The sequence below is a fragment of the Athene noctua genome, chromosome 1 (genome assembly GCF_965140245.1).
Source record: "Athene noctua chromosome 1, bAthNoc1.hap1.1, whole genome shotgun sequence".
In the NCBI taxonomy this organism is placed as follows: domain Eukaryota; kingdom Metazoa; phylum Chordata; class Aves; order Strigiformes; family Strigidae; genus Athene; species Athene noctua.
Genome location: NC_134037.1, coordinates 190,518,203 through 190,542,216, shown reverse-complemented (window position 1 = coordinate 190,542,216; position 24,014 = coordinate 190,518,203). Strand labels below are relative to the sequence as shown.

Below are 24,014 nucleotides of genomic sequence, written 5' to 3'. Positions count from 1 at the left end.
TGAGATTATTCTTGGGAATTTACTATTAATTGTAGTACTTTATAAATTTATATTGTGGTATGTACTGATGCGTTTAATTTTTTCACATATTGGAAGTTATGGAATTTAAGGGTTTATATTACAGAGGTATCATTTTCTTAGGGAAATTGCAATAAAAATATAATCTATCCTTCACTTACTTGCCAAAAATTAAATCGTAGCTCAAACATAAAATTCTTGATGCCACTCCTACTACCTAAATAGCACTCCTTTCATTTTTTTAGGAGCTTATGATGTCATCAGCTGAAGCGAAGACATCTACCTCATGACCTGGCATGTAAGTGAAGGAGGAACTGATAGTAAAAAAAAAAAAAAAAGTGTGTTGGTGTTTACAATGTGTAAATTGAACCTATATACCTTCAACATTCAGATATCACCTTTTAAATGAAAGCTGTGTGGATTTTAAAGGAGAGGAAGTAATAAAAGAAGCTGTTAACAATGAGGTTCCAGCTTGCAGAACTCCTTGTAATAATTTCATTTAAAATCTATCTTGGTGTACCCTGTAATGCTTGGAAGTCTGGTAGGCATAGATGGAATAATTTTATCTTACCACAATATTTACATGTGCTGCTTCTTCCCCTTTTTATTCTGTGTTTCTTTTCTGGTATAAATTTTGATAGTTGTGATGAATACATACTATACACAGTGATACCCTTCCTAAAATTAAAAACTTCGGTTGTGCACAAGGTTTAGATGCTTTTACGTTCTCAGATACTTCACAGTAAACTTCCTGCAGTTTTGTGACAGTTCTATTTTTTTCCCTTAAGTAAGCAAAAAATATTTCAATCCTTTGCAGAGGCGTTTTCAGAGTTGTTGTTTTTTTTTTTTCGTCCGCCTGCTCTCTGCTTTTCTTTTATGTGGCTTAAAGGATTAAAGTGTAGTCATTGCTTTGAGGGGCTGATGTCAGCAGTGAGCTGGGTATTCCTAATTAGTGCCAACACCTGTACCTCATTATGAAGCCTCGTTGAAGCTGTCCAGTGAACCGAGGTAGCCGGTCTCTGTTGCATGTCTCTAATGTGATTATAAACCCCTCTCCTGATGCAAGTTTTATTACTTATTCAACTTTTAGACTGATGTGGAAAGTGAAGCTAAGCTGAGCCATTTGGCTGGCTACCAAACATCATGAGGAGTGGCAAAGAGAAGGGACGTAGTCATCTCAATTTCAAGACTTCTTGTTCAAAGCTTGCTTCTACTTTGACCGTTTAAATAAAATTTTTAAAAAAGTGCGGGGCGGGGTGGGGGTGGGGAGAGAAGTGATTTTATTTCTGGTTTTCAGTGTCAGATACTCTGAATTCAGAGACCAGATCTAGAGACTCCAGCTGGGCTCTGAACATCTGAGTGTGGTTGCTATTGTGCATAACCCATTGATTTTCTGCAAATAGAGCTTTGGCCTTGACTACTCTTGCACCATCCCTTTGTCTTCGAGGGGTCAGGGCTTAGCAATTCTTTTCCACACAAAACCAGCATCGGTCTCTCCTCCCACCTGATTCTGTACTGTTAGCAGGGCTACAACACCATGTGCTTTGCCGCTGCAGTTGGAAAATACCACCTCAGATAGACTTGGCTGATAAAATTAATGGCTCAGATGAGGTGGATCACTATCATGTTTGGGCTTAACAGAGAAAAGTTTAAGCACAATTACTTTTTTCTAAGTAGTTTAAATGGGTTTTTAAGAGTTTAGCTTACAGAATTCAAGCATGCAGCAACACAATGCTGGCTTCAGATTTTGAGTTATTTTCCTGTGAGTGAGGAGAGAGAATAACTTCAGATGTGTATCTTGGAAAGGTTTGAGATAATAAACCTGTAAGAATTCACATGAGAACACTGTACTAGTTATCCAGATTTTAAAAAATGGAAGAAAATGGAAGTGTAGTGGATTCTTAAGCTTCAGACATGGAATTGAAAGTCTTATTATTAAAGGATTCAATCTCTGCAGAGTCTTGGAGGGGAAAAAAAAAAAGGTAAATAGGCATAAACTTTTGTATGTTTTTTCTATATTAAATATCTGTACGCTTACTAACATGTCACTTATAAGACTGTCTTATTGGTCAGCTTCAGGAAAGCTATAATTCAAGTTATTCCTGCTCTGTAGAAGTGCTAATCATCAAGCTATTATGTATTCTGATTCTGGATACTTGAAAAGGTTTTTGGTCTTGAGAAATGCTCACAGCCCCTTTGGTTTTGTGGTGTGATTTTTTTTTTTGTTTGTTTGTTTTTTTCTGTTTTGTTTTTTAATTTCCTTAGCTTGAATTTGATCTAGCTATCCTTAAGTCCTTGCAGCACATTCTCTTTTGTGTTCTTTTAGCCTTGTGCAAGCTTGGCTGCAATACCTAGAAATGGAATGAAGCATTTGTTTGCAACTATGTATGACGGTAGACATTCATGTTAGCTTTAGACATGATTTACAGGGGTTGGGAATAAATATAAATAGGTGTGTCTCTGCTACTTTGTGGCAGATATTATAAATGACGAGGAAAAAAAAAAAAAGTAACTGATTTCAAAGCAGTTGTTTTTGTAAAACAGTTCCTTAATAGCTAGATGAAACTCAAGGAAGTTTTACCAGAGAATTTAACAATGCTTAATGATGATTTTAAGACTAAAGTGTTTAATGTATAGAAGGCATACCTGTGCTTCCAGAGGCAGTAAGGTAAGGCAGAGACTGCTCTTTCCTTTGCATAGATGGCTGAGGTGCAGCAGTGGTTTGTGTGTGCATGTGTGTGTGCGCAGATCCATGTATACATTTCAGGTTATTCCAGGATGCTTTTTGTTTCTCCTTTCATTCTTTCGGGTTCTCCAAAAGAAAAATCCTGAATGGGTACTGCCCTAAGGTGCATGTAGGCTATATTTGCACAGCATGTTTATTCAGTTTGTTTATTTAAAATAAAAAGCAACAGCTCTAACACACTGGGAATGATTTAATCTTTACCTTAATAATTCTGACCAAAATAGCTTTCTACAGTGAATGGTGATTAACAAACTCTTCAGGTCAACTGTCAGTATCTCTGGTTCCAAGCCCATCATAATCAGAATCAGAATACTTCACTATTTCCTGTGGCCCTACAGACCACCTGTCTCTAGTCCACAGAGGTCAAGTTGGGAACTGATACATTAAAAAAAGTAAAATCCATTGCAGAGAGGTGAATTGCTGTGAGTAAGTCTGGTTTCAGATGAGCTCCCTTACTGAATTAGGCCAATTACCTCAGAGGACACCTAGGGAAAGAGAGCGTTATAAAGCTCACATTGATTCTTTTTCTTGTAAGATTATGACTTGGAGATTTCTGGCAGATTGACATGACTTACTTGTGTTTAATAGCCCATGTCCTCCATTTGTCTAATTTTTTTTCAATCTGTTTACTTTTCAATCTCTGCAACATCTTGTAGGATTGAGTTTGTCTAAGCAGTTTTGTACAAAATTACCTTTTTTGTTGTTTTTTTCCTTCTTAATGACTTCCCTTTGAAGTTTGTTCCATAACTTAGTGTGTCCCTTGTCTTCTGGGCCATGAGAAGCAGCCAGTAGTCTCTTCATCCTGTTCACTTCTTTTTACCACTTGTGGCAGATCTCCTGCTATTCTGCATCCTCCTTTCTCAGCGGGGTAGTCTCTGTCTAATCTCTTAACTTAACGCCATGTCACATTTCTCTTACAGCTGTGGTTGGAGGTTCACATTCTGCAAATATTTTTTTCTCTAGTGGTGCTGGAGGGAGAAGATACTCCCTTGCTCTTAGCCCAATGAGTGATCTGCTAGTGTTGCTCATCCATAAAGCTTTCTCCATGTGGTTCAGTGGGTGTAGCAAATGAAACCAGACAGGCTTGTATCAGTGCTTGTCGCTGCTGCTCTTGGGCCTTGCCAGAAGGATACCTCTCTTGTACCAACGGGCAGCTCTCCATGCTGTTCTCCTCCTACAGTAGTTTCTGTTACAGCTGATTTCAGAATGTCCAAGGACCCCATTTTAAAGGCATTCAATTAACGTGTATGTTTTCATAATCTTACGGCCTTTCAGAAGTGTCCTGCAGGCGATGTGGCATGGCTGTGCCTGTATTAACCGAGAGCTGTAGCTGGTGTTGGGGTAGGCAGCAGCGCTTGGCCTCCCTGGCAGGGATGTCTGAGGGAGTGGAGGGACCGTGCCCAGGCTGCTCCCAGGTCACAGCTTCCATGTGAACAACTGGTCCGTTTTGCTGCTGGGGAGGTGGATGGTGGAAGAGGAGCCTGGGGACGCTTTATTCTGCCACAACCCAAGCACAGGGTTGGTTGTGACCTCTCTCAATTGCAAAGCCCCTGACAAAGGATACAGCTGCAGCCTGCCCTGTGCCCTGCGGCTGTGCAAGGTAAGAGCCTGCAGAGGAAGAGACTTCTTTACGGGTTTATAAAAACTTCACTGACCAACTGGAGTTGCATGTACAAAACATATTGACTGTGCAGGTTTTGCATTGCTTCGTGGAGTCTTAAGAATGACACTGCCATAGAGGTGTTTTTGTTTGAGCAATTTTGTAGTTGTGTTTTTAGTTGTCTCTCCATTTCTCAGCAGAGATTTTACTACTTCTCTTGACAGCATGGGATTCAGGTGCAGCAGCTGCAGCATGTTGTGGGTGCTCACCTATGAGCAAAGATGTGGTGAAACACCTCCCTACTTCCATGGCTTGTAGGCATTTTCAGTCTTCCCATTACAGGAGTGGAGAGTGGACAGAGGGACTCACTTTGGAGTCAGATTCATTATCTCACACCTCTGTAGCTTTGGAAGGTCAACTGTGATATTTCCTCATACTCATAAGATGGAAAGGATAGTACTTTCCTCTACTTTCTGACTCCCACTTATTCAAGTACCAGTGCTGTTTGTGATCCACCCTCTCTCTGGGTTGGCACCTTTTTTCCTGTGCCAGAAAAAGCCACCTCCATCCGCTTACTCAACTTAAACACTGCTTGAGTAGGACATGCTTTCCGCTAAGAATCGTAGAAGAGTGGTAGTCTGGTCTTACTCATTTTAATCTTGTTTAATTAGCGAGCGGGGAAGAAGAGGAAGGAGGAACATCAGAGTGTTAATGGTCAGTCCTGATGAGTGTGTTCCCTCAGTCAAAAAAATGTAAATGTACTTTGGCTTCAACTTGGCTGTTTGAGAAATCGGACCTTATGTGGTCTGTAGGATGCATCTCTGGACTGCTTTCCCAAACAAGATGTCACATTTTTGAAATTTTGAGCAAGTGTAATCATCCTGTGGTTCCCCTTTCCAGGGTGGCGTCAGCCCCAGTGGGCAAGTTTGCCATTTATTTTGTCATTGCTGCGCCTTATGTTATGACATTAAAAATGTATTTAATTTTTCTTTTTGCCTTTGCTCCATACATAAAAATGAACAAACACCAGTTGGTCACAGTATCTCTTTCACAATATCTTCTTCCACCTCAATTCAGAGAAACCTGGAATGGTATTTATATTTTTATAAATCTATTTTAAATCTGACTAAAAGACCCCTCAACATTATTGGTGTCTTGTATATTACAAATTGTAGCACACAACATTAAACTAACTGACTGGCCATTAAAATTAATTTAAATTCATTAGTTAGGACAAATTTTGTTGTCTTTTTAAAAAGTTTTTTAAACTAAAAAGACAAATCTTCTAGTAAATCTTTGCTCACGCTTTGATGTTTTGACATGGAGAACTAAAATAATAGTGCAACCTCACGTAAAAGTGTCATGTGTGAAATGCTAGAAAATATAATAGGATGTCAGTATTCAACCAATGATTTAGAATATTCCAAATATTGAGTTCTGGCTGTGACAGTACATTCCCTTCAACTGTTCCTATCCAGTGATCCTCTCGGTGCCCTTTTTTTACTTGAGGAAAACTTTACTATCCAGATTGTTTATTTTCAGCTTGTAAATGAAAACCATTTCTTCTCAGATGAGGAAAGAAATTATCAACTTGATGTTTCCTATAGGAAAATATTAATGTTTTTTGCTTTCTCTTATCCTTTGAGTAGAATATAAAGACACAACTTGGTGTTTTCTGCCTTTTGCAATCCTTCAGGTTTTGTTAGTTATGAAAAACTTTGCAGCAAAGTGGTTAGTCTCTTCAAAGCAATGTAAGAAATAAATGAATCAAACCAGATAAAATATTTAATGCAGGCTGCTGTTGTTGATTTTTTAATTATTTGAGATTTAGGAAAAACAAAATAAGAACAGTGAAACCTACTTTAATTTATTTATTAGCAAGTACCAAAAAATTAATTTATTATTTTAAGCAGGTATCTTGCAGGATATGAGAACTTTTGTTTATGCTATTAATAGAAAAGTTAGTTTTCATAATCCCAAATAGTGCATATGTTTCTAGATCCTTCCTTCACTGATAGTGTTCCTACTTGTGTTCCTAGCTGTGATACTAGTTCCTTACTTGTGTTTTGTCATGAAAGCATGCATTACTACAGCTGGAGAGCAGAGAAACAAATACAAGTGGGCAACTGCTGGCACTGTCAGGCAGATAGGGCACAATGGCAGCTTCACTTAAAGTGGTGTAATACTGGTTATTAAGTAATTTTCAATTAAATGGTGATTCTTCAGTGTTTATAGGGTTTTTTTCATCCCCCACCCCACTGTGGTGCAATTTCATGACTGTACAACAGCAGGACAATACTTAGCGACTTAGGGCATCACAGGGATTTTTCTTCTGTTTGACCCCATGTATGCATTGACAGGAAGGGCAGCAAGCAGCAAGGTCGCGGGGTACGCGCTTGTGAGACCTGGATGCAGCTGCCTGCTTTGCCGGAGGCTCCCCGCGTGATGTATGGCTGCTCTGCGCCGCAGCTCTGAAATGTCAGTGCTTTCAGTGCTTGCTTAACATGAGCTTATCGTGAGGGTAGATACGGTAAAGACTGCAAAACACTGAGAGCCAAGGTAACGTGAATCATACCAGCTCTTAAAATAGAAAGCCCAGCTAAACGCTCTCTGAGGTTTTTCTGCTCAGTCATATTGGTGAAGCGTGTGTGTGCTGCTCTTGTTTCTTGCTGGCGCTTGGCGTGCCCGTGACTGCAGTCTCCTTGCAGATACAGCACACGTGGCAGTCTTTGGGTGTCGAACCCCCCCAGGGGAGCTCCTGGGCAGCCAGCTCCTTGTTTACCCAGCTTAGCGCTGGGTGCAATGACCTGATGCAGGTCCATTTTTAGGAGCAGTACATCCACACCAGTCTTTCATCAAAGCGGACGTTGTCCTTAGCTCCGTCTTTGTTGAGTAAGTATAATACATGTGGGCTTGTGGGGTTTTCTTTTTTCTTTTGCCCCTTGGTTATTAGATGCCTCAGTGTTAATGTCAGGTATGAGCTTTCTTCTGAGGAAGCCCTGTAAAACAGACAACACAAGATCAGTAACTGCATCTCCCCTGCTGAGGGCTCCTCAGAGTGGACAAACTCCCTGAGCTTGTGTAGCCGGGGTAGGTGCTTTTCCATGTCACTTGGCAAATGTGGGTGGTTAGAGGGCCATATTCAGGTTAGCCCCTGCCTCCTGGGGGTTTCCTTCGGGGATCAGTTAGCTACCATGGAGTTTCCAACAGCCTGACGTGAGGCAGTTTGTGCCATGCTGGCCTGAGGAAGCAAGAGCTGCTTCCCTCCGTGACATGAGACGCTCTTCCCTGCCCTGTGGGCCTGCCTGCCCTGATGGCCACTTTGGTCTCCGGCACTGACCTGCTGCATGACAGCTGAGATGGTGGTGCTCCACGGGCTGCTTGCGTGTTTAACGCTGCTGTGACTTTCCTGCTGGGAACTTGTTCCTTGTTTCATTGCTCTGGTGGCTGTGTCACTACCCCCAGCCATGAGGTGGGCCTGGCCAGGGTGAGCAGAAAGGCAGTGCTGACGGGGCATCATGCCCCCTCAGCCGTGCGCGGGCCGCGATACCGAGCATGGTACCCTGATGTGGGTGTCAGTGCCCTCTCCCGAGGGCTGTGCCCTCATTTTAGCATTTCCCCTGACTGGGAGCAACACAGGGAGGTGGGTGAGGAACTGGGAGGTGGGTGAGGACTGACTGTTCACCAGGTTGCAACTGGGCAGACACGCCTGAGGTGTGTGAGCATGGCAATGCCAGGCAGTGCCAGGCTGGTTGTGGCTTCAGGGGAGGAAGTGGTTTTTTTTATTTTTATTTTAAAAGCAGGCTTTTGTTCAAACTCAATATGATATTTTGAAGGAAATAAATTTTTTTGCTGTCCAAATCTCTACTGCTCTTTTAGGAAAACAATAGTTCTGTTAATAAATGGTGTAGAAAGAGTGTTGTTTTCAGGAGCAGAAAGTAATTATGAGGGCTGAAATAGAGAGGAGCAGAACCATGTACACACTGGTGTAGTTGCTTGAGTTAATGACAGTCTGATGTTGTTTATTTTTAAAAATTGATTCTGCCCAGATCAGTGTCGTCTTCAGGATGCTAATCTAAAGCTGCAGTGTTTAATGGGCAGAAATACTTCCATGTCAGCCTGGCCCACCTGGCTGCTCTGTGTACAGGCCAACACCAGCAGCTTGCTTCAGAGACAAAAATAAGGCTGCTGGGTCACTGCCGGCTATCGAGGAAGCACAGAGAACACGATTTAATTTCTTTCTAGTCTCTTGGAGAGTTTCTGTTGAGGTAATGGTAGCATTGCGTGTGTTGCTGGTGACTTGCTCTTCTGAGATGGATTGCTGATTTTTAACAAGCTTCTTGGCATGAGGTGTTTTTGCTGAAGGCCTCTGGTGGAAATCTGTGCCCTCTGCCCTCACGGTGGATTGACGCACAGTTGTGGCAGTGGAAATTAAAATCTGCACTTTTGTTTTCAAGGTAGGAAAGGCAGTTGTACTTGGGGCATGCTGTATTTTATTGTGTCGTCAAAGCATGTTATAAATGTGAAGTAGAATCACTTACCCTCTTTTTATACTCACAAAGCAAAATGATGGGCGTTAAGTGCTTTGCACTAGACTGAGTGATGAATCATTGTCATAGAAGGGCACATGAAATGATGTCAGGGTTCCCTTTTGGCCCATAATCCACAAATGAATGCAGGGGGGATTTTATTTGGGGTTTCTTCATCCTAGTTTTATGATCTATCAGCTGACTTCAGTCCAGAATTTAACTGTTTCAGGGAATAAGTCATGCTGGAAGATGACATTTTGGACTTTTTTCTTTTTTTCCTCCTTTTAAAACCTACTGTATCCTTGTGGCAGCTGCCAAAGTGCCTTATATAAAAAGGGTAACATATAAGGAAAACAGAGCTCAAGACTATGTCTAGTTGCTACTGCACTTCATACAGACCCCATGTTATTAGCCAGATTTCTGTAACGTGCAGTTCCTTGCCTACTAGAATTATTTATTTACCTAATGACAAAGGAATCAGCTGTCACTTGTAGTACTGCTTCTAAAAGCTGGTGCATTCCTCCTTTTGTTGAATTAAAAATTATATTAACCAAGATATAGTATGAAATAATAGCAACAAAAGTTATTTTGTGGGAGGCCCGGTACAGTCTGCAGAGGATAATTCAGTATTTTATTTTGAGGGATGAGGGTAGGATAGGATAGATGTGCTCACTCTCACAGAGTTTTTAAGTAGAGCAGGGATATATTACTAATTTTTTCAAATTTTCTGGTTAGAGTGAAATAAAGTAACAATTTTACTTTTTTTTGTTGAACTTAGTGTTCTGTGAATTGTTTAATGTTTCAAACCTTTTCAGTGCAGCAAATATTGCTAACCCAAGTTCTGAGTGGGTGTTTTTTCCAGTTTATATAGCCTTTTTGTGAGATGGATAGGATATTAAAAAATAATAATAAAAAACCCAAACACGAGTGATCTCTCTTCCTCTAGTTATTTGAAAGGTTGTATTAACTCTACTCATATTTCGTAATTTCCCTGGCAGTTGACTATGAAATTTGACCTATTTAAATGGTTTTACTGTACTACATTTCCTGGAGACCTTTCAAGATAATTTGCTTCCTAATCTAAATTTAACAGTTACATAAACCACATTTTGGAGACTTGGAAATTTCTACCTACTGCCTCTGCCTTTTTTTTTTTTTTTTTTTTTTGTAGACAAGCCATATTGTAAAAATGTAAGTACAGAATTTTAATCTGAGATTTGCATATAGCTTGTCATTTGGTTTTCATACATAGATGCTGGGTTTCTTTTTAATAAGATATAGAAAGTAGGTTATTTTTTGTCCCACTTGAAAGTTTCCTTATTGCTGTGGCCAATTCCATTTTTGTCAGTCTATTTTAAAATGTGAAGAAATAAAACCTCACAGGTCTAGGATATATTTGCGTTACAGTTCTTGGTTGCCTTTTCCTTCTGTATAGGTCTTAACAGGTAGTGAGTAGCAGCATATGGATATGTTTAACCTTTCTCGGCAACAAACTGAAATCAGGAAGGAGGGGCTGCTACTCCTTGGAGATACTGTTTTATTCGGAAATCTTGGCTGGATTTAAGTATTCATTTTGTACGCTTGTCACTGATGTCTTGCCTAATATGCTGCGCGAATTCAGACTCCGTGAGATACCTCATCCTTCTTTCTGCTAACTCTGTTACTGATGAACTATGCTGAGGAATGTGTTTGAACAAGAGGATAAACTTTATAGTTAATTTGGTAAATGTAGTTGTTTACTCTGCTACAAACTGAAAAAGGAAAAAATGTTTGTTGCTGTTTTTTCTGCAGGTGTTTGAAATGGGATTTTGCTTTGAATAAGGCTCTGAAATTTTGTTAACTGTCTGCTGTTGACATATGCTGTTTGACTGATTTTTGTTTTTTTGAGTAATGCATCTAGCTTTTCAGAAATGGGAAATGCTGTAAGTCAGTGCAATGTTGATTTTCCTCGGGGAGAGGAGAGAATGGTGTGGTAGAAGCAAGTGGCTGTTTCTTGTTCACTTCAGCAGTGCAGATATCTGAATAAGCAAAGGGGAGCAAGCATAATTTAAAAATTGTTAATTACAAAACATCTCCCCTAGATTTTTGGAAGTATCAGTGTTGCCCTTTTGATCAGGCTCTTTCACATGCTGGCTGATATGTTGATTATTCTGTGTTTAATTTCAGCCAGGTGAGTGCAGGGTGGCTTTTTCCTGGCTTTCCTTGAAAGTTCAGCCATGTGCTGGATCCAGCATCGGGTTTGGCTCCAGGGCAAAATTCCCAATATGGGCAGCAGCCTTTGGGAAGCTGGGGAAATGCTGGCAGTGAGATGTTGCTGCCTGTGGCTGAGAAGAGTGTGTTTCCTGGGGTTATTTTTGGGTGAACACCCGAAGGGTTCAGGGCATCATGGCCTGCATTTGGATATTTAGGTGACAGTGGGGAATGAGGCCAATTTCTCTTTTTTAAGTTGCGGTTCTTGTTTTAGCTGTTTTGAGGAGGTCAGGGATGTACCTGCAGCCGTGGCTTGACAAGTCAGAAATGCGATGAGTATGGAATATGATTGAAGTTTAGGAACCACTCTGGTAACTGATATTAAAAATGATGCCAGAAAATATTCCATTGCAACAATTGCCTGGAGAATTTAGTATCTTTTTGCTTACAACATGGTGGTTTCTTAATGTCACTTCTGTATTTTAATCTTCGTGTAAAAGATCCCTGAAGGTGAACACCTTTGGAGTTTGTATATGTTGTCATATAAGTGATTGTTCAGCTATTAGTCTTTTGGTAGATTTTTTTTTTTTTTTTTTAAAAAAAGGGGGCAAAAATAGCTTCAGATCAAGGCTTGTTATATTTTGAATTACAATTTTTAAGGTAATTGTGCTTGAGCACATTTTGAATCTACAGCCAAAGCACCCTACTTACCTTTTAAGGTAATGAGATTCATTACTGAGTGACTTTTTAGAGGGGTGGAGGCACTTACCTCTTTTCACTCTGCAACATTTCATTGTTGAGTTGCTTTACACTCCTTGTTCTTCTTAGCTTGTACATTGGAACTGCTAGAAAGTTTAAATGCTAAAACTAAGTTCTCAAAATTTAGACAAAAAGTTCAGCATGCTCGTTTGCAAATGCCTGGATGAAGATAAGGGAAGTGGAAGGAGGCTGATGGTTTTAGCTGCTCGCTATCCGGCATTTCCATCATGCTCCTAATGATGGCTCATCTTTTCTTATCTTTTTTTCTTTATAAGTAGCATCTATTTGAGACTGTCTTCTAAATTTATTTTGAACTATTCTGTGGAAAAAAGTATAATCTGTTATAAAAATTTACTAAATTTTTCATTTTCTGTGTAAAAATAATATTTACTTGATTCTCTTTTGGTGTTGCCACATGCCATTCATTATACCTGATACTCTGTGGTAGGAAAAGGGCACTGGCAATCTCATGAATTTATTTCATGAAGTCTTGATGCACATGTTGAAAAAAATTCACTGTGCTCCTTTATTCTAAGCTTAATTGGCACCACAGTTTTCAGGGGTGAAGTTAGAAAAGAGGCAAAGCTAGGATATATGAGGGATTTTATCAATTTTTGTGGGATTTTTGGTTCTGCTTGTTTGGTTTGGGTTTTTGATATGCAAGGATTGCTCTTTCTATATTTAGCCCTTTTAGGGATATGTGTGTGTATATAATTTTTTTTTAACTTCTTCAGTGCTTTGCAAATGGTAAAACATAAATGTGATGGAAGAAGCAGGAATTGTGAGGCACAGAGTTGCTTGCCGCCTTGCTCTGAACTGTATCATCTGGCTAATAGTATCACTGTCTGAAGAGGGGACAAACAAACTGGAGGGTGCCAGACCACTTTGGAGGTAACTGGACTGAAGCTGGGAAAGGTTGACATTGGTTTCTCTGTTGTGGGGTCTGGCTATGTGTCTCCTGTCTTTCTGAACTGAGCGGCTGCTGATTCTTCTGCATTCTGTGGAGGCAAGTGAAGGAGTGAGACGGGAGCTTTACTACAAACTGGGTGTTACTTTGGGATCCCCCTATAGTGGCTAGGGAGTGGAAACATCATTAACCTTTCTGATGAGCTTTGGGGTGGAAGTGAGCTGGAATTTGTGTGGCAGTCCCATAGTGCACAAGGATACAACGAAGGAGTCTCCTACTAAAACCAAAGTGAAGCCCCCTGCAGAGGTAGTCCTATTGAATGATGCTGAGGCTGTTACTCTTGCATCGAGTGGGTGAACCACAGTGAACCTGTAGCATGTTGGTCACTTTAATAACCTGTCTTACTGAATGCAGCACACCTGTGATTTGTTACAGCTCTGTGGGCTCTTATTCACGGTTGTTGTGGTTAATACTGCTGCAAAAAATCAGGCAGGAATCCAGTGTTACTACTATTCACGGCTTTTACCCTGACTGACTGCTTTTGCAATGATGGAGGCGTAAACCTCTTGCTTGAGCTGCTATAAATCCAGTTTTCAAATACAGCTTTTTTTAATTTTTTTTTGTTTTGGTTGTTGTTTTGTTTTCTCCTGTGGCTTTGTTGGCAGATGTGTGCTTTCTGTTCTGAAGTTTTTGTTACACTTGCCATTTCTGTGTAAGCAGTCTTTGAAGTAGCCATCTCCTCTTTGCTTTCCCAGTTCCCCAGGCAGAAGTCCAGGCTTCCTGGGTGTTCCCTCCTGCAGTTGTATCTCTCAACCTCGTGTTTGACCCTACTTTAATTGAATGCTCATGTTGTGCTCTGTAGATGCCTGTCTAGTACCGAGTGAAAAGGTTTTATTGCTGCATGTTTATATAGACCTAAGAGATGAGAATCGCCTGCCATAAGCTTTCAGCACCTTTTAACAACTGCTCAAAAATTCATCTGAACATAAAAACAAGCAAGCAGTGAGGACTTGCACTTCTTGCTAAGAAATGGAAGCCAGGAATATTGCTCGGCACACCTAGATGCCTCTTTTCATTGTCTCCCAAGGTCTTGTAATGTGCTGATGGTCTGTAAGCCAGGACTGTTTGAAACTGAAGACTGCCAGCAGAGAAGGTGTTGCTGCAGGCAAACCTGCTCCTTTCTAGGGAGGGTGGTATGCTCCGGGGGGCTGGGTTTGACTGCTGAGGTACAAGCTCTCAAAGAGGCAATACCATCTTATTTGCTCTTGATTGAAATCCATGCCTTTAAACTACACGAATTGGCAAGATGAAAGTAGTCGTCTTGTCCTCCCCTTACCCAGCAGTTAACTTAAAGTCTAGTGCCCCCAAAACATGCACAAAGAACAAGCCCTTCTGGCTCAGGTGCCTTCTACCTGTCAAGAGCTTTTGCCCAAGAGATTCATGGAAGTTTCTTCATCTGATTGGTGCCTGCACAAGCCACTTCACATTGCTGGCTGGAAGTGAAGTCCTTGTGGTGTTTTGGATGTTTTGTTTTTGGTTTAGCTGTTCTAGAGGATACTGGTCTTTGTATACAGCATGGCTGCCCCAAGTTGCTTGAGCTATGAGAGAAGGTGAATTAATTGCTATGTAATGGGAGTTTATCGCTTGCTTAAAGTGATACAAATTACACCTTTTGATGTCCTGTCCTGTTGACCACTGTGTCTGTCTCTTCCTCCTGGGTTAAAGAACTGACTTAAGTTCTATATCTACCTGCTTGAAAACTGCACACATTGTTTCCTTTATCAACTTCGAGGAGTGTGGGCAGTGTCTTTTTATAACAGATAGGTCAGAGGGATTGTTTTAAACTTTGAGTGATCATTGCATTTAGATTCAGTAAATTCACTCTCTTAGATATAAAAGGCTGCTGAAAATTCCCACTCAATTAAACAATTGTACTGCTAACAATTTGATTGCGATCTCTTCAAAGCCTTTGGATAGGCTTCTCTTATCTGGAAATCTTGTTTATCCCATGATCTTTGGAAATCTCAAGACCCATTGTACAGTAACTAATGTGGAGGGTTTATCAAATGCACTGTTTAGCTGTGTTGTTTTTTTTTTAACAACACATGGTTTTGTTTTGTTTAAGAAATGAAGCTGCTTAAGTTTCAGGTGCAGCAAGACTGGCACTTCTGATACTTCAGGCACTTCAGGTTGATCTGTCTAGGATAGGATACTTCAGTGTGTAACCTGCTGTGCCTGTATTCTGCTTGAAAAAAAAAAAGTTGCAGATTCTTGCAGAATCATTTTTTACTTTTTTTCTAATGATTTGCTCATTCAATTCATTAAAAAGATGGGGGTGTGATTTTTGTTTCTACTATTATTAATTGTAAATTGTTATTGGTTCTTATTTAGCAAATGTAATATTGAATATTATAGAATAGTAGGACTTACAAGAATGTCTATGGATTTCTGTTGGCACTTGTTTAAGAGTATTTAGTTGATCACAGTTTTGATCTTTCTTTTATTAAGTAGCGGTGCAGAATTTTCTTCTTTTTCTTCCTCACCATTCTCTGTATACATCACAGGTTCAAAAATCAATTTCAGAAAGCTCAGTACCTTTTTTTTAATTGAATTGGTGCAGCGCCAAGGAAGCATTTCTCACTGATACCCTTGATCACTTCTCAAACTTTTGAAAGCCACATTTCTTGTTAACTAAGCAGTGATCAGATGATTTAAATCTGTCACCATTTTCTGTGTTTGTATCTATTTAAAATTTGCCTTTTGTGTTGCATGGATGCCTTTGGGTTTCTCTTTATTTTTTAAGGTGAGTTATGTTTCTAAATCCTTGCCTTGCTGTGCATCCACCTTATTTCCTGGCCTCCACCCGTCTCTCAGCTAGCAACTGCCACCATGGCAACTCTTCCTCTGGCTGAACAGATGGGACATTGAGTCTCCTCCGAGAGCAGAGCACCGCTCATGCCCTGCCGGGGATCAGCTGGCGGGTTGCACTCCCTTCTGCAAAATTTAAAGCAAGCTCTGCCCAGCAGAGGCATGCTGGTTTTGAGGGTGCTTAGTTTCACAAATACTACTGTGATCTAACAGTTGCTTGCAGAAATAAAATGTAGTGGCTGAACCAGGATTATTTATGTGCCTGAAAGCGCTTCAGAGGAGCTTTGCCTTTAGTACGCAGAGCTTGGCATCAGCCAGCAGCCGGTGATTTTCTGGTAGAATGGTTGCCATCAACTTTTTTTTTCTCTTTAGGATGCGTCAGGATGAAACGCCACAGGCATCTAAGCACCAGTGACAGTTCAGACAATGAGAGTAAGTAATACCTACCAGTTTTTCTTTGGTCTATCACCCCCTTGTGGTTTCCTTCTGTGGTTTGAGGTCAAACCGTTTCACCTTTTATAATTAAAAAAAAATGTTTCTTACTTGATTTCTTTTTGTGTTCTGTGGTCTTTAGTGTTCTGAATCCTGTTACAGGAGGAAAATGAAGTGAAGGATCCTGTAAACTTGGGGGGAGTTTTGAGTCAGCTTACAATTTGAAGAAAAACATGTATGTCTTTCCCTTTCAGAGTTGGGAAAAATAAATACGTAATTCAAGATAAATTTTCATGTCAAGAGTCTTATTTTGTAATTACTTTTTTTAAAGTAGTCCTGTTGTCTCTTGTGTAGAGCCTCAACTTTAAAATTACTGGGGGTGTCAAGCTGTTTGAGCATTGGTGTGTTGGAGCTATAGATAAGATAGAGTTATAACCAGTATATTGATTGTTGTGTTATCTTATACTGGTTCTTGATCTATTCCGCTTTGGTCTGTTACACGATTTAGTAAAGTTATCTTTTAAATGTTCCTTGGCACACATCTGCCTGAGGTTGCATCTTCCCATTTTATCTAGAAAAAAACCTTCTGTATAGCAGGGTCTTGTTTGTTTCTTATAAACCTCTACCTATCTAATACCTCTATACGTAATGATGATTCATTGTCGTATTTGTTGCAAGTCATCAATGTATCCTGTACTGAAATAACATTTTGCCCAGAAATGCCTAGACATCACACCATGGTTGTTTGCCTCTCTCATCAGCAGGCTTTAGTATTGTTGGTTTTGTGTTTGTTTTTTTTAGCACTTGCAAACTCTGTCCTCAGTTTTGTTCCTCCTTCCGCTTTGTTAGAAAGAAAATGAAGGCAAGTGGTCTGCCTGCTTGTTTGTTTACTCACACTTGTACTGGGCAGAGCAGAATGTACCCATAAGCTCAACGTACTGCGGTTTTACAAAGAATGAGTGGAACAGGAGGGGCAGTAATCAAGCCTACAGACTGCTTAAGAGTTTTTTGCCCACGTCTTGTCAGAAAATTATGATAATTCAAGAGATTGGAGTGCCTTGTGTTCTACAGAAAAATCAAATTAATTGAAATGAGCTATAATGGTTAATGGTCCCTCTTTTTTTTTTTTTTTTTTAAACAGGTCCTTCCACTTCCTTTTCTTCTTGTTCTAAATACAGGAGCAAGTCAAAAACACCAGCAAATGAACAAAAGAAACCTGCTGAGGTAAGAACCAGGGTTAAAGATTGGTCGCTAGTAGTTTTTTGTCATGTAGTTTTCATGTTTCTAAGCTTTGAAACCGTGAACTTTGAACTAGTGCCAGTGGGTCCTTTTGTCACCTGTCAAATTTTCTGTGAAATTGTGTTTCCCCCACTGCACAAGAATTATGGGAGCTCTGGTGTTTGATCTCCCAAAATGACTTATGGCATTTGCGGGCTAACATACAGTTCTTTCTTCCCCTGAAATTTAGTCTCATTTTGAAATTGAAAAAGCTGGGATGGTCTTATGATTTGAGAGCATGCCACAGAAGGAAGTGGTTCATATGTATGTATGGGAAGGATTCTTTCTTTCTTTCTTTCTGCTTTAGGATAAAACAGTGGGATGCTGAAGTGGGCAGGGTACGTATGAGCAGTGCTTACTCATCTTCTGCCACTTTCTCACTCCTGGCTTTTTACCTTCAATAAAGCTTTTTTACTCCGCCAGCCCCCCTTGTTAGGACCTCTACACCTGTCACTACTGTCACTGTATCTGTATTATTCCCTAATTGAATAAATTGGCATTTATGCACAATCCAGTGCTCAAATCCATCCTATCAGCCATTCCACTGATGGCCCTTTTTGGGGAGGATTTGTTGGCTGCCTTCTCCAGATCTGATTCTTGCTTTCTTAAGGGCTGAAGTCACGTAATAACTGTAAATGTGCAAAACTTTTCTTGTAGCTAATCCCCCTTACTTGCCAACACGTTCTCTCTGAATGAGTCCTTCAACATGCTAGTATGACTGTTGATGCCTGAGGTGACTTACAGAACATACTTTGCTTCTCTAGAATTTAAAGCTGAGTGTTATGTCCCAGAAGCAATTTTGTGTACTATACCATCAACTTTTTACCTGCTTAGATACTACTGTGATAGGTTGTGTGAATTACATAGATTGCGCTCATACAGCAAAAGCTATTCAGCAAACATACTTGCTTCTTTTCTAAATGCTGCTAACTAGATGAGTTTGGTTTGGTAAGAACAAAGTAAATGTTTCAGAACTTGTCCTTCCTTTGGAAGCTTCATTTTTATCAGAAGTTACTTGAAGAAGACTCACTGATTAATTTCTAAAAGATAATCTTGCATGAATGTTTCAGTAAAAGCAAAATGGGCCACAACTACCTACAGTGTTTTATTTACAGCCACAAAAAGGTTAAGAAAAGCCTACTACACTTTTTACCTTTAAAATGTTGGTCTGAGGATTATGGTTCTGTAAGAATTGTAATCTTAAAATAGGTTGTGGCTACGGAGGTCTTCTAAGTGTTGCTCATGTTTGCCTAGGCAGTAGCTTTGTTACTTGCCAAGCTGGACAAATGGAAACTGAAACACATAAGCTGCCAGACTTGTTGCTGTTTCAAACGCACGTCAGTACCAGTCTCTTACCAATTACTTCCTTCTGTCCAGCCTTCCAGCTTTCTTGTATCTTTTCTTAGGGATTGTCCTATTACAGTTATCTTTGCTTTTGTTTCATGCTGTCTTTATGTGAGTATATACATTATAGTTACGAAAATGTATGCTATATGCATGGACCACAAGTGTGCTATTTATGTAACTTCTAGAAATTAAAATGATCAGTGTTTTCAGTTCCTCCTCTTGAGATCTGCTTTGCTGCTGTCTACCTGTTTCAAGAAAAAATCTTGAGGGCTTTAATGCTTGAAAATATGAAACTTTGAAGAACAAAATCTATAATATACACTTGGAATTAAAAAACTGTATTTCATAACATCATGCTCCCTGGCATCTTTTTATCATCTTTTCATTTCAGATCTCCCTCCCAGGGGGATAAAAAAAAAAAAGACAACAAAAAGAAAGGAAAGAAAGAAATCTCAGACCTTAGAATAGGTCTTCTTCTGGAGGAGTGTCCCCAAGTACAATATTTAAAAGAACCCTGAAAAAAAGTTAAAACCCTCTGGGAAAGGGAAGGGAAGGTGATAATAACAACCTCTACTGCTTGTACATAAGACTCTTGGCTATCCTTCCAGTTTTTCCTTTCCTTCTGCTAGAAGCAAGGCAAGCACTGCTTCCAACCCCTTGGAAAGCATATGCTGGAGAGTGTATTACATGAAATGCTGTTGTCAGCAGAGCATTGAAATTGATTATTTATGCACCAACTGGTGACGAGGGTGTAAAGCAAAGACTGAAAAGAGACCGCACCACACACCCTTCCAAAAATCATGTTGTAATTGCACAAGTTTTTTTTAGTAATAGTTGTCTAATATCACTTAGAAATTTAAAATTTCAGACTGACAGCATCCCTTTAGCAAGGGCTCTCTTTCACAAGTTGGCATTGCTCTTCTTTCATTCACCTCTGCTTGCCAGGCAGCACGCTGTTTCTTGACTTAGTGATGCAGAAAATGCTAAAGGTCAAAGCTATAAATAGCTGTTTGGGAATATTTTTGCTTGTGGTCTTCATACATTAATTTTTCTTTCATGCCAGTAAGCCTGGCTTTCTCAGTTAAATAGCATGTGAATGCATAGGCTTTTTTCCACTTCCTCAACTGCCTCCAGCCCAACCCAAGTACCTAGGTTCTCTCTCCAAATAAAAGCTCTGTTTTGGTGCTGTGACCAACAAGCAAGTTAGTGTATCTGTCAGTTGCTTCACAGGACTTGTCTGTATGTGCCATGGTGCTCTCTGGTCGCCTATAAAAATTGTGAGTGGCTGCAGTTGAGGACTGCTCTGCCTTGAATTGCCTCCCAGGCGCTTCAGAATCGAGGTGGGTGCAGGGTTGGCCTCAGTGGAGCGAGGTTGTCTGTTGTTACTGTGGGGCAAAGGGGTGCAGTGTTAGAGTGCTAATGCCAAAGTCCATTCCCAGAGCCTGACTTACCCCAGGGGTTTATATTGATGCAGAAGGGATGTTATTGGGTCAGACCTGGGGTCCTCTTACCCTGTTCACCTCCTTGGAGAAGAAGGTAAGAACAAGGCGAGGTTGTAACGATGCTTCTTTAGACCATGGTGTTTATCTACATAATTTCAAAAGCAAGACCATGGCTCTTCCTTGGTGCTCCTCTGCTGGATTACAATCTATCACAAACTACTGAAATGGTGCCTTAAAAATTCTGCTCTCTTATTAGCTTTAACATTTACGTGGAATAAATAAATTGTGTTACAGGCACACCAGCAGTATAACAGTTTTTCAGACCTTCATAATGATGTTGGCCACATGCCATTTGTGCTGCTGCCCCTCATGGGTTTAAACGTAGACAGGAGGGACTCACAGGCCTAAGCAGTAGGCTGTGTGGGAGTAGCAGGGTAGGGAGGCATTTGGATGTCTGGCTCAGCATGAAGCCTGTACTTTTGCAGTTTCCTGTCTCTGCAGAAGCTGTAGCAGAAAATGCTGGGAGAGTAGTTGGAGTAATTTTTGCAGGGAAAACCTATTAGCTGGACTGTTGTGAATGACTGACAGTTTCTTTTCCCTTAGACTAGCAGGGTCACAAGAGAGCCTAAGATCTCTATGGCACTCAGGCTTATATATTTAACTTTTTTTCAGTCCTCTCTTCCTCTTGAAACTCTAAAGGAGTTAAGTAAGTTAGTATTGTGCTTTTTTTAACCCTTCCCGTATAAGATGTCAGTATTTTACCTCTCTTTGCAAATAGGCTTTTAAATCTCACTGGAATAGTAATTTTTAATTCCTTAATGCTGACAGTGACAGCTGTGTTATCATGTGAAATGTAGCTTGTCTTCTACAAGTAAATGGTCTGCTTTCATTATTTGGGTATGTGAAACTTTTTTTAGTGGCATTTAACTGTCACATAAATTGTAGGTCTTGATCCTGAGGAGCACTCTGTAAAACTAGACTCTTGGCAGAAAATGGATTCTTTTTTGCAGTTTGAAAGTGGTTGGTTTTGTTTTGTGAATGAATGGGTAGTGTGGTTAAATTGTATTGCTTTGCATGTACTATGCATAATAGAATAGGAGACTGTTACCTTTATGGGCACACTTACTTTAGAAAACTCTGAATTAACTTGGACATCTGTACAGGCTTCTCAGGACCTCTGGCAAATATGCCTTACACATTTCATTGAGCTGTTTTTTTAGCCTGCTTGGGTTAGTTGGTTAAAAAAAATAAAGTTACAATACTTTTACGTAAGTCAGAGGTTCAACCTTATTGGTTATTTTTTGATCATTTTTTGCTTTGAGATACCATCTCAGGCTATTTGAACAGTTTAGCAAGAGGTGACCTGAATGCATAAGGGCATGGAAAAGCTTGCTTGTGAACAGGCTGAGCTATTTTACCTTTCAAAGTGAATGAGTAGGCATAACGGTAAAGTATGAATGGTCTGAAGGCAGCAGAGCTAGAGCTTCAGTCCTGCCTGTTCTTGTGATGGCAGGGTTGGGGAGGAAAGGCAGGGCAGGAGGGGGATGAATGAGGCCAAAAGTTAGGAAATCTGTAGCAATTAAAAGGATATCCTTTCCATGTGTCATGTAATTAGACTGTGAAGCTCATCTGCTGCAGGAAGTTGTTGAGACTGAGAATTAAACAAGATTAAAAAAGGAATTGGATAGATGATAACGAGTACAGATTTTTCTAAATATCTGTATAAATTAATACCACTTTTAAAACTGATTGTTAGGATTAATCCCAAAATCCAAATCTTATGTCTGGTTAGCAACCAGAAGGAAATTTGACGTGTTCTTGCACATTCTTCTGGCTCATGAGATAACTGTCAGAGACATGATGTTAGATAGAGTTGATTTAGTATCTGATTTCCTGGCTTTTCCTATACATGCTTGTAAAGGAGGCTTGGAAGATTCATGGCTACTTAAAAGCAAAGTACAGTATTTCATTTGCTTGAGTCCTGGATAATCCATAAAAATAATTTTAGGGACTAGGGCTTCAAACATTAGGATTTACTGGTGTGCATGTCCAAATTGTGTGGATGCTTGAGGGCTACAGATGTAATGCTACACTTATTCCTATCTGTCCCAGCTGTTTTAACATCTTAAGATTTTCAGTCCAGTCAGTATACATGTCTGGAACTGTAGCTGGTTTTCCATTTTAACATTATGTTGCCTTTTATTTACTTTAGTACTAAAAAAACCCCAAATCAAACAGAAAAACCCCCACTCTGTCTTGAGTCTCTGGACTCCTCTATAATGAGGTGCCTTAATTCAGAAACTTCATACCCAGATCGTAACTTATTAACAAGAAAAATTTTACCTCTCCAGGATGAGCCCATCAAATTCTGTTCTTAGAGCTTCATCCTCTTTAAGTGGACAGCCTTTTACACATTTTGTGAAACATCTATGCTCAGATACCATGTGGCTATATTACACTAGTAATAGGTCATATTACAACTTGGGTTTTGTTGCATTATTTACGACGTGATTTTAGGTGTAAACTGCTGCTTTACAAGTGTGTTTAAATTTGGCTGAGGGTGTTCTACTTGAGAGCTACAATAGCGGAGTGAGCTTTAATGCTTATGGGAATAAAAAAGATACTAGGTCCTTTCAAAGGTGAATTAAAAAAGATGATCTGACCCCAAACATGATGAAAAACTTTAGTGTTAATTTACTTTACACTTTACAGGAAGCGCTCACTGTAGTTTGAGTGTTTGGCACCTGGAATTTCCAAGTTGGCCTTAGAGAGGTTGTGAAGGAGACCAGAAAATACTAGCTGTTTCAGTGTTGGTTAGAGAGGATATTGGCCCTTGATCCAAACTGTTTTCTGAGAATATACTCTTGCAGGGTGCAACAGGATGGGACATAGTAGTTCCCTCCTGCCTTTTTAAAGTCATTGCTCTGTGTTTCTGGAGCAGTGGGTCTTCCAACTCTCTAAGGGTGGGCACTAGGAACAAAAATGTGTTGCTTACTCATGGGCCCGGAAGGCCATAGGACTGAAGCAATTAGATGCAGTCCAGCAGAAATCCTGCTTTGATAGTAACAACAGATCAATTAACCCATAATTTACTTAAACCTTTGAGGTTTGGTTCCCAGTCATGGCCTAGGTGCCTGTGACAAGCAACTTACCCTGATTGGGGTTTGTAAGCAGGTGGTCAAAGTATCCGAAAGCTCAGAGTGCGTCACAATAAGAAATACCGCTTTTCTTTCCATTTTTAAGAGATGACACAATCCATTTGTTTTCTCTTGCACGTGCGTTTGGGCAGTACAGGGTGAATGAGCAATGGCATCAGTTAGCTTCAGTATTAGCTTGCAGAGGGATATTGGAAAAGGTGTTTGAATTTTTTTTTAAAATGTAGTTTTAGGTTTGCAAAGGTCATGAACAAAAGGCACCTGACAGTCTGTGCAGATCTGATGTTTTAAGTTGTGCAGCGAAGATGGCGTTTGTTAGAAGGCTGTTGTATTGTCAAGATCCACTCTCTATGATGCTAATATTTTACTGTAATTCCCTATAGTATTACATGTATCCTCCCTGATATCTGTAGTGGATAAGGATACTTCTCACAAAATAGTGTTCATTGTTTTACAGGCTTGATTTATTCACGGAATGCACAGGAGAGTCCTGTGAGGAAGAGTATATGTTGAATTTTCATAGAGTGCTTCTGGAAGGAGTTTGGGTTAAAGTCATAGACAGCTTTCAGTGAAGCATCTATAAATGGATTCTAAGAAGTTAATTTTCCGTGGACGTACCCTTCTAACATATGGGCTGTTCAGAAATTAATTGCCCAATTCAACCTGTAGGTTTGAAGCGGCATATCTCAGCTCAGAATAAAATTTATTAATCGAAATAAAAACCATTAGAATCAACACATTTT

At 39.9% G+C, this 24,014-nt stretch overlaps 1 protein-coding gene across 2 annotated transcripts in view; it reads left to right on the top strand.

The window, feature by feature from the left end:
* The window catches only part of JADE3 (jade family PHD finger 3), a 67,613-nt gene that overhangs the window by 17,747 nt on the left and 25,852 nt on the right, over positions 1-24,014 (top strand). For both annotated transcript variants that reach the window (XM_074908053.1, XM_074908061.1), the window contains exons 2-3: positions 15,990-16,049; positions 17,191-17,273. In XM_074908053.1, coding sequence (XP_074764154.1) covers positions 16,001-16,049; positions 17,191-17,273 — 132 coding nt within the window. In that variant the 5' untranslated portion in view covers positions 15,990-16,000. The remainder of the gene's footprint in view (positions 1-15,989; positions 16,050-17,190; positions 17,274-24,014) is intronic.